Below are 15019 nucleotides of genomic sequence, written 5' to 3'. Positions count from 1 at the left end.
ATTTAATTTTCCTTACTATATTTATCCACCATTGTTAGAATTATTTTGAATGAACATTAAACAAAAGAAATAGCTCGGACCTATGGAAGAAAATTGGATCAATTTGAAAATATCCTTGGTTATCAGTAAGAGCAGCTGAAACATCAAATGATAGTAATTTTGTTTCGTACAGATATAAATTTGTTCATTAAACTAGTAAATCTGTAGTGTTAGTGATGTGTTAAGACATTGAACGTTTATGTATCTGTCCTTAGAGAGTTTTGTTTCAAATATCAATACTTGCAATGAAGTGTCCTCTTTTTAGCTCCATGAAGTTTGGTAATACTAGAGCAAGCTTCATTCGGTTTCGCTAATTAAATAATCCATTCGCAGATAAAATAGAAGTAAATTGGCGAAATTGTTCATACTTTATTGGGATACCTCAGTACTTTCAAGATTTATGTTTTGTGTGTTTGAAATATAGTTATTAGACTAAGAAACAAACATTTTTTTAAAATCATAAATGCACAAAATTGAAAAGTATTTAACGCAAAACTTACATGTACATATCAATATTCAAGATTTTTCAGTATTCGTTCCAAGTTTTTAGTGCCGAAATTGTTCACATGTATTTTATATTGAAAAATTTCCAACCCATTTACTTCATTACAAATCATAAGATGCAATACACTGGTGATACGTTTATTTTCCTCAAACCAAATCATTAGATATCTGTACTAAATATCTCATGACAGCCCCTTTGTTTAACAGAAGCACGATTAACAGTAAACACTATAATGTTAATTAATAGTTAGCTTTCTAGAGTACGGGTTACTCACCCCTTTATATCACATTTTTCACTCATTTAACATTCTACATATAAATTATTATGTAAACAAGAATTTTAGGGGAAAATGAATCAAAAGGTTACGATCTTCGCTATTAATTGGTTTTTGGATCATGGGCCACAAAATTTTTGAACGGCCCCTAAATGGAGTTTTCGTATTTTCACTGGAATAAGCACATCATGCTGAGTTAGGTGATGGTTCGGGTTTGGCTACACTACATGTAGTTCTCCAGATATAAGGTCTACAAGAAAATTTTTGATTGAAATATATTGGATCTTTTGGGCTAATTGGATCAGGGGACACAACATTTCTGAACGGCCCCTAAATCGAGTTTTCGTATTTTCTACGGAATAAGCAGGTCATACTGACTTAACTGATAGTTTGGGATCGGCTATATTATGTAGTTCTCCAGACATAAGGCATACAAGAAAATTTTCATTGAAACATATTGGATCTTTTGGGTCAATTAGATCAGGGGCCATAAAATTTCTGATTGGCCCCTAAATCGAGTTTTCCTATTTTTTACGAAATAAGCACGTCATACTTACTTAACTGATAGTTTGAGTTCGGTTACACTATTTGTAGTTCTCCAGATATAAGGCCTACAAGAAATTGTTTGATTGGAATATATTGGAAACAAATAAACAAACAAACTTTCTCATCCTCTTGAGTTTTGTTTCTTCTGGTTATGACTTCGAAATTTAACTTCCCTTTCAGTATGAAGACTCTCATCAGACACGAATCTAGGGATTAACGTGGTATCTGAACCACGTGAGCTCCCATCAGGAATCGAATTCAGGACTTTAGTTGTCAAAAAAAAACGAATAACAAGTTCATTGAAGTGAAATGTTACATAGCGTCACAAAAATCAATTATCATATCCTGTAAATACTCCACAAATGAATGCTTACTATGTAATTGATCTAACCGATAAGACCTTCAAACTGCTGACATATGTGGTTATCTAGAAGCAGATAACACGAAAAGGTGATTTTGTTATTGAATTGGACATTATAACCTGAGTTGTGCGTAATTGGTCTTTTACTTCTATTCGAATCGCACATAAAAATGTAGATCATGTTCTTGCTCTGGCATGTTTTGTAAAACGAATAGTTAAATGTGACAGATTGTTGTATATTACGATCCTTGTAATCACTCACGTATAACGTGACAAGATTGACTAAAAGATTTAGTGTTACATGGTATATATACACGAAAAGAAAACAAAAACATGGAAGAATCATGCTTCTGTGGAGCCGCACGCGAAAGTAAGTTCACTATTTTTTATATATATCAATATATTCAATATTTTACAATATCAATTTATCAACAACAAATATCATGAAGTAAGCTACTATTAGTGAAGTATATTGTGTGCTAAGAGTTGACAGATCTTACGTTTTGCTCCGTAACGTTTATATGTTTCGCTTGTACGTTTTACGTTGTAGCTTGTTTTTCTTATTTTCGACATAAAACTATTTCTTCACCTTTCGTTTTTCTTAATACAGTGAAATCTGTCTATGTTGGCCACCATGGGTCCCATTGAAAAGTGGCCAACTTAAACAGGTGGCCAACTCACAGAAAAAAGTGTGATTGGTGTATTTTTAGAATAGGATTTCTAGTATTACTTGATTGTCTGCCTCTTGTTAATAAGCTACAAGTGTTTCCCTCAGAGCAAAATATGTTTTGAAAAAATATTAAGGGAATTCATATCACAAAACCTTCTTCCTACAAGCCGTCAAGTACCAATATTTGACAATCGAGATGATTAGCTTTAACCTTAGGAATTTTCCGAAATTACTAAAGCTCCCCACTATGAAAGGAGCCGAAATCTATATATATAAAAGAGAACGTACAATTTTTTGTCCGCTCATCACGCTAATACGGCTGAACCAATTTCTTTCATTTTTGGGGGGTTATTAGGATTTGGACCCTAGATGGTTTTTATCATATCACTTTAATTTTTAATTACCAGTGTCTTGAGATAATTGACTATTCAGGTGTCCACAAATCCTTTGTTATTAGTTCATCATAGGTAAAAATAAACGTATTCATATGCAACCCGCATGACCGTGTCACTCGGCGGGTTAACATAAATGACAGGCGATATACAGCGGAAAATAGCTTGAATCTTCTGTTTAAATTTTTTTAATTGATTTGCTTATTTTTACAGACACTTTTACAATATGCCAGCACCGGGATGACCGCAGCGAAGCGGGGCGGGTTAACATAAATGACAGGCGATATAATGTTAAGATTTACTGCAATCTTCTATGGTTTTTATCATATCACTTGAAAGCGAAAAAGTAAAAATTATCTAAGTAACAAAGTTTATTGCGTTCCGGGGTGACCGCAGCGAAGCGGGGTGAACGCTGCTAGTAGCTAATGGTTTTACCAAAACAGGTAAGGTAAACACATACGGTACAATCATTTCTTGAATATCTGTACGTGCTTTTTCTTGTTCCATCTTCTTTCACCATCCCTTTATTAGGGTAGTGGTCTGCCATTGACTTCCAAGAGCAAATCATGAGAATCCATGATTCTTTGTCTCCAGTCGCAAATACAGAACATCTGTCTCTCATACGGGTATACGAACGAGTTATAAAAAAAATAACAAAACGGTATTTCGCGTGGCCAAAATAGGCAGGTAAATTTATCATTATTATCGTAGGGTAAACATAGCTTCAATGCTGCAACTTCCAAGATAGACAGGTGGCCAACTTACAGAGTGAATATGTTATGGAAAAATGCAGGTTCAAGACGAACGAGGCCAATATGAGCATATGGCCAAGTTACAGAGATGGCCAAGTTGACAGGTTTTACTGTATAAACACTGTTACTGTACTGTTTACACGAAACCCAGTTATAAACCTTAGTATTCAGAGAGAAAATGCAACGGGTTACATTCTTATCTAGTTTGTAACGAGCATCCCAACCTTATATTTAAGAATAATCAGATTTTAGCAACTTTGTCTTCGTCTGTCAACATCGTTTCAATCATATCGCAGTTTGGATTAATCGTGACATGCTGATGCCAGAGACAGAGGCTACTGTGAACTATAAAACCAAACTGAAAGCGGTTATGAATTACGGTATGTCTTCACTCTTCTTCTCTCAACTCCTATTAAGGTATGAATTAAAAGTCGCTGCTCTTGAAAAGTGATGAACTATAACCTAAAATTATCTATTATGTGTTATCCTGTGGATTTCCTGGGTTGCGTACAATCCATCATGATGAAGAAATGATGGTGAGCTAAAATATTCCTTCTACTAGAAAAGATTAGTGATATAATCGTGATGAGTTACGTTAAATATTATCAATATTAGTGTAACGGCAGGAGCGAAGTTATAAACTGGACTGCTCTTCAATAATAGTCTTTTTTTTATCAAAAGAACCAATACATTTCAATTAAAAATTTTCTTGTACGCCTTATAACTATATGGAGAAGTACATATAGTGTGGCAAAACCCAAACTGTCACGTAACTCAGTATGATATTTTTCTTCCGAAAAAAAAACGGAAACTCTATTTAGGGGCATTTCAAAATTTCTGAGACCCCTGATCCAAAATTGCATCAAAAGACTCAATACATTGCAATCAAAAATTTTCCTGTAGGTCTTATATCTGGAGAACTACGTATAGTGTAGCCAAATACAAACTATCACTTAACTCAGTATGACGTGCTTATTCGGTAGAAAATACGAAAACTTGATTTAGGGGCCGTTCAAAAATTTTGTAGCCCCTGATCCAAAAACAAATTATTGGCCAAGATCACAATCTTTTGATGTATTTTTTTTTATCATTCCTAAAATTCTTGTTATAAGAATAAGGCATTTGTATGAAAGAGTTTTACTATTTCCCAGTAGTTATAAGAGTAGTTCAAAAAACATTTTTAAAAATCTGAGTATTTTTTTAAGAAGTACGAAATACTTAGTTAATATTTTCGAGATAATCTTTGTATTCTTGCTAACTACTACTAATTTAATTCAGGATCTAACTGTGCTGTAAGCTAAATGAAACGGATGATTCTGAAAAAAAATTGGTGGAATGAGAATGTGAGAGGTAAATAAAGAATCACGAGAAGACTCACGGGTATGATGTTATCCACTATAAATTCGCGTGGTTGAGTTTCGGACTAGAGACTCCTTGAACCAGAGATAAACTTTTTTTTTTGTGTTGTGGAGGGACTGATATAATCTCTTTGATACAACTAATAGGTAAGGGCGCCGATCCTGGGGGGCGGGGGCCCGGACCCCCCAAAGCTCATGTGGGCCCCCTATTGTATTGAATACAATTCGTCTTAAAACCCTCATATATATGCCTTCTGCATCTGAATACCCCCCCCCCGAAATTTACAGAGAAATCGGCGCCCTTGCTAATAGGGTCTATGATAAGGAATAGAACTGGAAGCTTATCATTTGTGCCAACACAATTTTTTTCCTTAAGTTGATATTTCCGTCCCTGAATAATACACGAATTATCATGTGATTCGGGTCTAGGTCAAAACCCCCACAGCCAAAACCCCCGCACTCAAGATATGTCAAAACGCCCACACGATCGGTCACAACTCCCACACAAATGGACAAATCTCCCAAACGCACAAACGGTCAAAACCCCCACAGCCAAAACCCCCGCACTCAGGAAATGTCAAAAAGTCCACAGGATCGGTCACAACTCCCACACAAATGGGCAAATCTCCTAAACGCACGAACGGTTAAAACCCCCACAGCAAAAACTCCCACACTCAAGAAATGTCAAAACGCCCGTCTTCCACGTCTTTGTTGCGGCTCTTTATGACGCCCACTTTAGTGTTTCTGTCATTAGAAAACAGTGCAAGAAGAATAGTTGCAACATCAGTTTAAGTGGAATAAAAAATGTTATTAAAAAGTACAAGGGCAAGACATGCAACCAGGATCATTTCAGAGTATGGGAGATTTGTCCGATTGTGTGGGGGTTTTGTCCATTTGTATGGCAGTTGTGACAATTTCTGCATGTGGGAGTTTTGTCCATTTGTGTGGGGGTTTTGTCCATTTATGGGGATTGTGACCGTTTTTATGTGTGGGAGTTCTGTCCATTTGTGTGGGAGTTATGACCGTTGGAGGTTATGACCGATTATCAGTGTGGGAGTTTTGGCTGTGGGGATTATGACAGTTCGTGTATTTGGGAGATTTGTCCATTTGTGTGGGGGTTATGACCATTTGTGTGGGCGTTTTGACATTTCTTGAGTGTGTGGGTTTTGGCAGTTTTGACCTGTTCCCTAAATTTCTGCATAGCATTTACCACCACGTAGCACTCCCTCATGTTCCTATCGGTAACACGTTTGGAATGGCAAACTACAGAACTGGGAAACATAGCAACCCTGGAAACATGTCTTTTGCCCTTATAGTAGATCTAGTAAGAACTGGCTAAATTATCAAACCAATCTGAGTGTTATTTTTCGCATGAGAGGACAAGTTAAGGAAACTTTAATTTTGTTTAATTTCTCGTAGAGGAAACGTAAGAGTTAGGTAAAAACTTATAAGCTTTTATTATATAATCTTCCTATAGAATTAAGACTTAAACAATAAGAAAGATTGATAAATATTTTTGTTTCTTGTAAAATCTTTGAGCTTTGATAAATCAGATTATGTTCAGCGAGTGTTGGGAGAGTGAAAGAAAATACCACGCAGTTGCTGTGAGATAAATTCGCGAGGTATTCACACGAAATATGACCATTTATCGTGGATAGTAGAAGCTCTTGAACAAATATAAACTTTCAATGTATGAAAAGAAATGGAAGACTTGACGTGAAAAGGGATGTAAGTGCCATTTAATGAAAATTTCTCTTTTAATGGCAAAGAAAATTCACAACATATGACAAGAGCTTGTCAAGTATTACGACCTCCAACGCAAACAGTTAGCAATCAAATATACTGATAGCTAGTACAACAAAGACAAAACGCAAGGTAAAGAACAAAATATCAAATGCATGCCGTCAGCAAGAATGGTGTGTGAAGAACTTATCGCGGTCCCTCGTGCCTCAGAGGTTAGCGTACGAGCTTTTGGCGTGGGAAACCTTGGTTTGATTCCCGGCAAGAGGTGATGTGGTTTGTATTTTACATTAAGCGATATTATATAAGACATGGACCTACTGATTAACGTGAAATTTGAACCACATGAGTTCCCGTCGGGAATCGAACCCGGGTCTCCCACACCAAGACACTCTACGATCAATTCAACTAATTTTCTTTAATTGACCCTATCTCCTTAATTAGGTATTGCGACTTACACTTCCCCTAAACTTTTTACTTTTTACTTTTAAACTTATATTGATCTTCTGAACACGTGTACGAAAAATTTGCCGGTTTATCCCCGAGACACCATATGTATAGCAAATTACACCGTTAACTAGCAGATTGTGTGTATGATGATTTGTCTCTCCTAACAGTGATACCCATACTTCTTTCCGCACATTCTTGCAAGTGAATGGCGTAAAGGAATGACGATTGACAGGGGTGCCCACAGGCGAGTTTTAGGGCACAGGTTATACCTATAACTTATTTAAAGGTAGGTCATAAGTTTTCATTGAAAATGGAGTACATTGGAGTAGTGTAACTTTGGAGGCAGAGAAACATATATTTCAGAAACATATATAAGCAGAATGGTAAATTGGCTGTTCTGCCCAAGCTTTTAGTAGATGGACACTCCTGCTAGATCAATAATGTTTCACGAAATGAAATGGAATTAGGGATGGCCAATTCCGGAATTTTTACTTTCCGGAATCCGGAAAGTAAAAACGGAAAATTCCTGATTTCGGAAAAATTCCGGATTTTTTCCGAATGTCTGAATTTTTTGAATTCCGGAATTTTTCCGAAATCCGGATTTTTTCGAATTCCGGATTTTTCTGAATTCCGGAATTTTTCCAAAATCCGGATTTTTTCGAATTCCGGATTTTTTTCTGAATTCCGTTTTTTCTAAATTCCGGTATTTTCTAAATTCCGGCATTTTCTGAATTCCGGAATTTTCCGAAATCCGGTATTTTTCCGAAATCCGGAATTTTTCGGAATTCCTGAAAGTAAACTTTCCGATTTCGGAAAACAAAACTTCCGGAATTCGAATTCCGGAAAATTTTGGCCATCCCTAAATGGAATCTTTCAATTTAAAGTCCCACGATTATGCCCTTTAAGCTAAGGGAGACAACAATCAAAGCAAGTGAATGTTGTTTGAAGAATCGGTGGAATGAGAAACTGGAAGGAAATTGTATTACCCCGAGAAAACCCACCGTCACTATGTTTCCCATCACAAACTTACCTGAATGGGGATCGAACCAGATACCCTACGCACCAGAGGAAAGCGCTCTATCACAGAGACACCGTGTCCTCGATAACGTTTTATTGCTTTCCCTTACTACAATAACTAGGCCTTACTTTTCCACAGCCATGACCATTATCTAAACAATTACTTTCAAACAAGTTGTATGTTTATTTATCCATAACAAAAGAAAATCATTCTTCTTGCAGACTTAGCTCCACGTGAGTTCAAGTACTTTATCTTATCTATGGAAAGTAATGCACCTGGATAAATGTATTTTTTATTGGATTCTTGTCGAGTACTTTTCACATTGCAAAGCGGATGGTTTGATCCAATTTGGACGAAGTATGACCTTGGAAGCATGACATCAAGAAATATCTTGATCTTGTGTTCATGCACTTCAGAGTTTAATAGGAAATACTTGAGCTCAAGTGGGTGATGTATGCATGTTATCAAAAAGATCTCTAATGTTTAATGTAAATTTTATTATCATTTTATTGTTGCTATCTGAAAATATATGTGCTACCAGCAATGTGTGAAATTGGTCATCGTAGGCCTATAAAATGCCTAAGAAATATATCGAGTTGTAGAAATAGGACAGCAATATATGAGATGCTTTATGATTTATACAATTCATAGGTATAAAATTCTAAACGGTAAAATATAAAATATTACCCGTAATGACATGAGGAAGTGTGTAACTTTCAACGCTTACCTCAGACGTAGAGTGTGGTGATTAGATTCGGTCAGTGGTCTAATTGAAACCATATAACGATGGTTAGTTTAGGTCAGTGGTCTTACTGAAACCATTTAGTAAGCAGTACTATGATTAGTAATGTGGACTACACGCCTTAGTTGCACTGTTGTAGAGATGGAGGTAGATCTTAAATACAACAACAAATTAGTGCCATAGAAACACACGCATTTTACCAATTGCATACTGGCAATCTTAAAGTCTTTTCGCAGAAATTAGTTGCTTGACACAGAAGTATGTTTTATATTTGAATTTAAAAGTCTTTCAGTGAACATTTGGGACATGTAGAGTGTTTGGTGAAGTGTAGTGAATTTGTGTACGCAAGGAACATATTTTTCTCTCATTAACGTGTTGTTGGTTTTTTTTTTTTTTTAAATCAAAAGATCCAATACATTTCAATCAAAAATTTTCTTGTAGGTCTTATATCTGGAGAAGTACATACAGTGTAGCCAAACCCAAACTATCACTTAACTCAGTATGATGTGCTTATTCCGTAGAAAATACAAAAACTCGATTTAGGAACCGTTAAATAATTTTGTGGCCCCTGATTCAAAAGCTAGTTATTGGCCAAGATCGCAATCTTTTTGATTAATTTTTAGTTTTTCTAAACTTCTTCCGCCTTATGCAGAGTCGTTTCGACGTATGATTAGCGTCATACTATACTACTGACTACTGCAGAAGACTTACGTTAGTCGAACTCTTTAGTATGGCACTAATCGCGCTTCAAAACGACTCTGCATAAGGCCCCTTGTTTTTAAAATGAATCTTGAAATGGTTTGTCTTCGTAAAGTGAAGACTGAGATTAAATACAAAGTTCATTAGATTCATTATTTATCCACTGGGACGTAGAATGAGGATAGTTGGTCAGTGAGAATGCTACTTATCAAACGATAGGTTCAGTTCAGAGTTTGCATTGCAGATTTGGCTGTTTATCTTCGAAAGATTAAGGTGTTGGTTTGCTAGTTATGTATGTCTATACTACAGGATAAATGAATGGAACTAAGAAGTTTTATTCCACATTACTAGTGCAAGTTGACTTAGCATTAGTATGGTTATTATATTAATACTAAGTAAATTGTTATGTATTCGTATATTATTAATATATATATTGTCCTGACACTGGTAACAGTGACAAGGATTAAGTTACTGCAGCATGCTTATTATATTTGATAGTTTGTTGCCAAAAATCCACCAAGTGTTGAATCTTTTTAAGTTTTACGTCCCACGGTTATGTCGGTTAGGCTAAAGGAGACGGTGAAGATGAGAAATGAATGAAATGGTGGAATGAAGAAAGTGGGAGGAAACGGGAGAACTCCGAGAAAACCCACGAGCACGATGTTTGTCCACCACAAAGTCTACACGGCGCAAGCTGAGATCGAACCAGGGACCCCAACCACCGGAGGTGAACGCTCTACCACTGAGCCACCGCGCCCCCTCACCAAGTGTTGAGATAGACCTAGAATTAAAGAAGAAGCAATCGAATCTATGCAGTTTCCCGATTAATTAGAAGTTTCTTCTCAACTGCAAATATTTCTTCTGGTCACTAAACATAGCGACACGTGCGTGCCAAAACACAGAAAATTAGCGGAATAATTTCATATCTGTGTCTGGCAGGAAACAACACAATGTTGCAGAAACGAACTGTATCTGCACATAGGCTAGAATTACATTTCCATTTGTGAATGCTATAGCATATAAATAAATAAATAAATAAATAATCACGGCCTCAACTGCAGCTTCTCTTAATTCTTTCTGTAAAAGCTGGGAAGAAAATAATATAAACTTGATTCTTAAATATAGTACCAGACAATACTTTTTTTTTTCGCAAAGAGAGAGAACTTTAAATGCCGGTTTCTGGAACCGGTTTGCGCTAACTGGAGCGAACCGTTTGAGACAAACTGGCAGGATTGCCAATTTAGCCACTTTGCGACTAGATCTGGCCATTTTGAAAACTTGGCTAGCCACAAATTTTCGAAAAAGCCACTAACGAATTTTCTAGCCATATGCTTTTCGATTTTAGCCATTTCTAGCCATTTTCTGAGTTTAGCCACTTTTTTATATACTCTGTGGATCATTTTGCTATTTTCTAAAGTTTGATTCGTTCTCTAAGTGATAAACCTGCTAGAACTCATCCTTCAAAAGTTAGAATTATAGTCATATTCACCCCTCCCGACATCTTGGTTACACAATAGAGAATGAACTCAAAATCTATTATCAGTAGAAAAATCTTGGGGAAAGACGATAAAGTTTAGTTAAACTCGTTAAAAAAATTCAGAATAGACTTCCTTATAATATACACATATCTTAATGTCAATGAGGATTTTTTTTTAACTAACGATTTTTTTTAACTAACATAGCTATCACTTCGGAATTTGAAGATATCAATAAATGAAAATTAGTGACGCACATAATTTTCATGAAATAAGTGAGTACGTTTTCAACTGAAGAATTTTTTAAGAAGTAAATCAGTACACAGAAGCTGTAGGGGAAAGTCCATTTTCAGAATTAGTTTCGTTAGCTTTTCTTTCCTCTCTTTCTTTTCTTTTTCTTTTCTTTTTTCATTTTAGCACTTCCATATTCGAACTCGGAAGTGAAACTTGTATTTAACCAGTTAAATATAGTAAAAGTCAGGAACGGGTTGAAAACAAAGAAGCTTCCTTCAATTTTAAGAGATTTGGATTGCACCGTGTACGAAAGTGTTATTTTCAAAATTTGAGTCACAGTTTTGCAACAAGTTAAAACAAAAGCAACTCAGTACAAGGACCTGAGACAGAAAAATTCTTCGCCTGAATCTAGAGAAGCAGATATTTCTGTTAAGGGAAGGTGTTTTAATTTTATATTATGGAAAAGGAATTTGTTTAGCTTTGTGTCAGCTTGGAAGTTTTTTTTTTTTTTTAGCCATTTTTGGTCATTTTTAGGTATTGATTTTAGCCACTTTTTCTCGTTAAGTGCTGGCAACACTACAAACTGGTGCGAGTCGGCTGAAAGACACCAACTGTTAGTCTTGGCATATTTTGGTGCTGTGCTTCACTTTGTCTCTTTTTTGAATTTACGTGTCCATCTTTTCATAAAAAAAGACTGCTTTTATAACCCTTTTTCATATTTTCCTTAAATACAATCTGTCATTGTGTATAGTATCCAGAGACCGTTTGCAACATATAACGAGCTGGTAATTTCTCAGTACCGAGATTTCCGAGACATTTCCAACGGAATATCCCGTGACGTCACACTTTTTGCTCACACTCTCAGTAAACAATACCGACAGAACAAGGAACAGACATCAAAGTTTGTGTTTATACAGTAGTAGTGACAGAATAACAGGGACGTTAATGGTTTTGCGAACACGTTTCCCAGGGACCCAAGGTCTCTCCGCCCATTTCTCACAGCCCTTTTTGAATCACAAAAACCGTTCTATTACGATAGATATTAGCTCGTTCGAAGTTAACTGATCTATACAATGTCTGATTGAAACACGTTGCTGGTAACTACAAAATTAACTATGATTAAATATCATTTGTTTGTCTATTGCAGGCATGAAGAAGATGTGTCGTTTGGGTCAAAATTCTTCAAATAAAAGCAGCGTTATCCGACACTTCATAATTCTGGCCCTCTCGGAGTTTATTGGAACTGGAATTCTCATGTTCTTAGGCTGCATGGGTGGCATCGAGTATTGGAAAGATGGAAAACCAATAGGGTTACAAAGTGCATTTGTATTTGGATTCACAGTGATGTCTATAATACAGGTAGGGCAAATACATTATGACACTTCGTGGCGAAACGCGATATTCTGTCCAAATCAGAACCCCTTAAATATACACTGTTAAAAATACTTTCTTAAATCCGAGAAACCGTTTCTTGTTTGTGCACCGAAAATAAATTTTCTTAGAAACAAGATTTTGAAGATCTCGTTAATGAGAAATGAAGAAAAAGTAGATGAAGTTGTATAAAGCGAAAGGAGAAAATATACTGTTACTTTCCTTATGAATGAGAATTGCCAAATCTCATTTCTAAGAAAATATCTTCTCGGTGCACAGATAAGAAACGGGTTCTCAAATTTAAGAAATTATTTTTAACAGTGTAGATTTACAGCAATGTTGGGGCTACATACCAATAGAAAATTTAGGCCTAAGTCCTCAGAACAAAAGGAAAAAGCTTTACGATTGTTCATGAATCGAGACGTCCTAAGACACACCTGTACCAATAGAAGTAGATACAAGTAAATATTAATGAGTGACTCAAAGAAAATATTAAGTGTAATACCATGGCATATAGTAGACGTGAAAAATTTAGGACTTCACTTACTCGTTCAATGGAATAAGTTTAGAAAAAATAGATACAATTAAAGATCTAGGTGTAATATTTGATTCACATCATGTGGCAAATATCACCAAGGATGCATATAGATACCTTAGGTTTCTTACCAGAAAAACCCAAGAATTTATAAATGTTAACTCTGAAAACGATTTACCTTTCTTACGTAAGGTCCAAACTTGCGTATTCCTCACTTATTTGGAACACTTCTGTGAAAACACGTAGTGAAAAAACGAGCAGATACGTTTCTCAAATAGCACGAAAGAAGAGAATTTTATTCAAAATATGAACCTATGAAAATTTACTTGGTAACTTTACATTTCAAACATTTGAACAAAGACGGACGTCGAACAACCTTCTTTTCTTACACAGACTTTTGCACAACAAAATAGACAGTAGAGACATAATTGTGAGGATAATGGTCCGGGTTTCATCTCTCAAAACACGCAAGGGAATTAAGAGGCCTGCCCTACTGCAGGAAGACACGTATAAATACACTGCATATGTCACCTACATGGAGAATTTGTGCTACATACAATAAAATCAGTAAGAGTTATATATATATATATATATATATATATATATATATATATATATATATATATATATAGGGTTTTCTCAAAAGTCCCCTTGCATAGGATAACTCTGTTGTTATTAGAGTTACAATAAATGTAACAGCGGAAATAGTCTCCAAATATGATGTTTTCAATCTAAAGTGACAGATTTTTTTTTTTTTTTTTTTTTTTTAATCGGATGAGCCGTTTGGACTGTACACTAGGGTGCATCGAATTTCCACTTTTTTTGAAATCAGCTTACCCTTAGTGATATTTTTTTGCGAAATGGCCTCCATATAACGTGTAAAAAATTGCAAGTCGATTGGTCAATATCTTTAGGTGCCACCAACGGCCAAAAGTTTTAAAATGTTGTTAAAAATTAAATGTTATTTTAAAAAATGTAAAATATCTAGTTTTATGAAATATGGTTATCCTATGTGGTTTTGTTTCTGTAAAAGGTCAATATTTTACGTGAAAAAAAAATCAGCTTGATGAGTCAAGTCATTCAGGTGCCACCTGTGGCTTAAAATATGGACAAATGTGTCCCTACTTCTTCATTTTTTTAAAATTAAGTTGCATTGTTTGTGATTCATCTGGATCGTTAATTAGATAAGAAAGGTTTTGTTTTACATCTGCAGCTATTTGCTTATTTCCAAATGTTAATGATGGAAATAACCCAGAACTCACCATGAGGAGATGGCTGTAGTTCGAGTTCCGCCCACCCGTATATACTAATGTTGCATATGATAGTGCAAGTCATATTGTTACTCTTTTACCTCAAACTGTTTTTCTTTTCTTTTTTGTATTACATTCTGGTATGTTTTTTTCTTGATTGTAGTATTGATAGGACAAATCTATGTCGTGCTTCTTGCCCACATACCGTTGATGCCGCTTCTGTCCCCAACTTCACCATTCTTTCTACCGCGCTAGTGTGAAAGAGTAAGGATGTAATATATTCATTAGCCATTGGAGCCGTCTTTACATTTTCTCTTAGCTTCTGCAGGCTCAAGTGTTTTGTCAGTGGTGACTCCGTCAGCGTCATGTTGACCAATTAATCATATCAACATAGTTTGTCGCTTCTAAGTTGATTTCAGGGATGACGAATTCTCGTACCGGTACGCGATCACCAGATTGGGTCGTTTGTCTTGCTTTTAGGACTCGTCTCCAGCCGAGCTCTCGTACGTTAGCATCTTGGTCAGTCAACATTGATAGAAGTAGGTTCTCAGGATGACCGTACCACTCATTTCTACGGACACTGGATCAATTATTTTCCTGTATTTCGC

The 15019-nt window shown here is 35.7% G+C and overlaps 1 protein-coding gene across 1 annotated transcript in view; it reads left to right on the top strand.

Annotated features, from left to right (window-relative positions):
- Window positions 1-1898: 1898 nt before the first annotated feature.
- Window positions 1899-15019, top strand: part of LOC145667459 (aquaporin AQPAe.a-like) — a 30609-nt gene continuing 17488 nt past the window's right edge. Inside the window, exons 1-2 of the mRNA XM_081734934.1 lie at window positions 1899-2095; window positions 12403-12614. Of these exons, the coding sequence (XP_081591060.1) occupies window positions 2059-2095; window positions 12403-12614 (249 nt within the window). The 5' untranslated portion in view covers window positions 1899-2058. The remainder of the gene's footprint in view (window positions 2096-12402; window positions 12615-15019) is intronic.

This window comes from Thermobia domestica, chromosome 13, assembly GCF_964235325.1.
Source record: "Thermobia domestica chromosome 13, izTheDome1.hap1.1, whole genome shotgun sequence".
NCBI classification, from domain to species: domain Eukaryota; kingdom Metazoa; phylum Arthropoda; class Insecta; order Zygentoma; family Lepismatidae; genus Thermobia; species Thermobia domestica.
The sequence above is the reverse complement of the archived record's forward strand: the minus strand, read 5'-3'. Positions and strand labels throughout refer to the sequence as shown.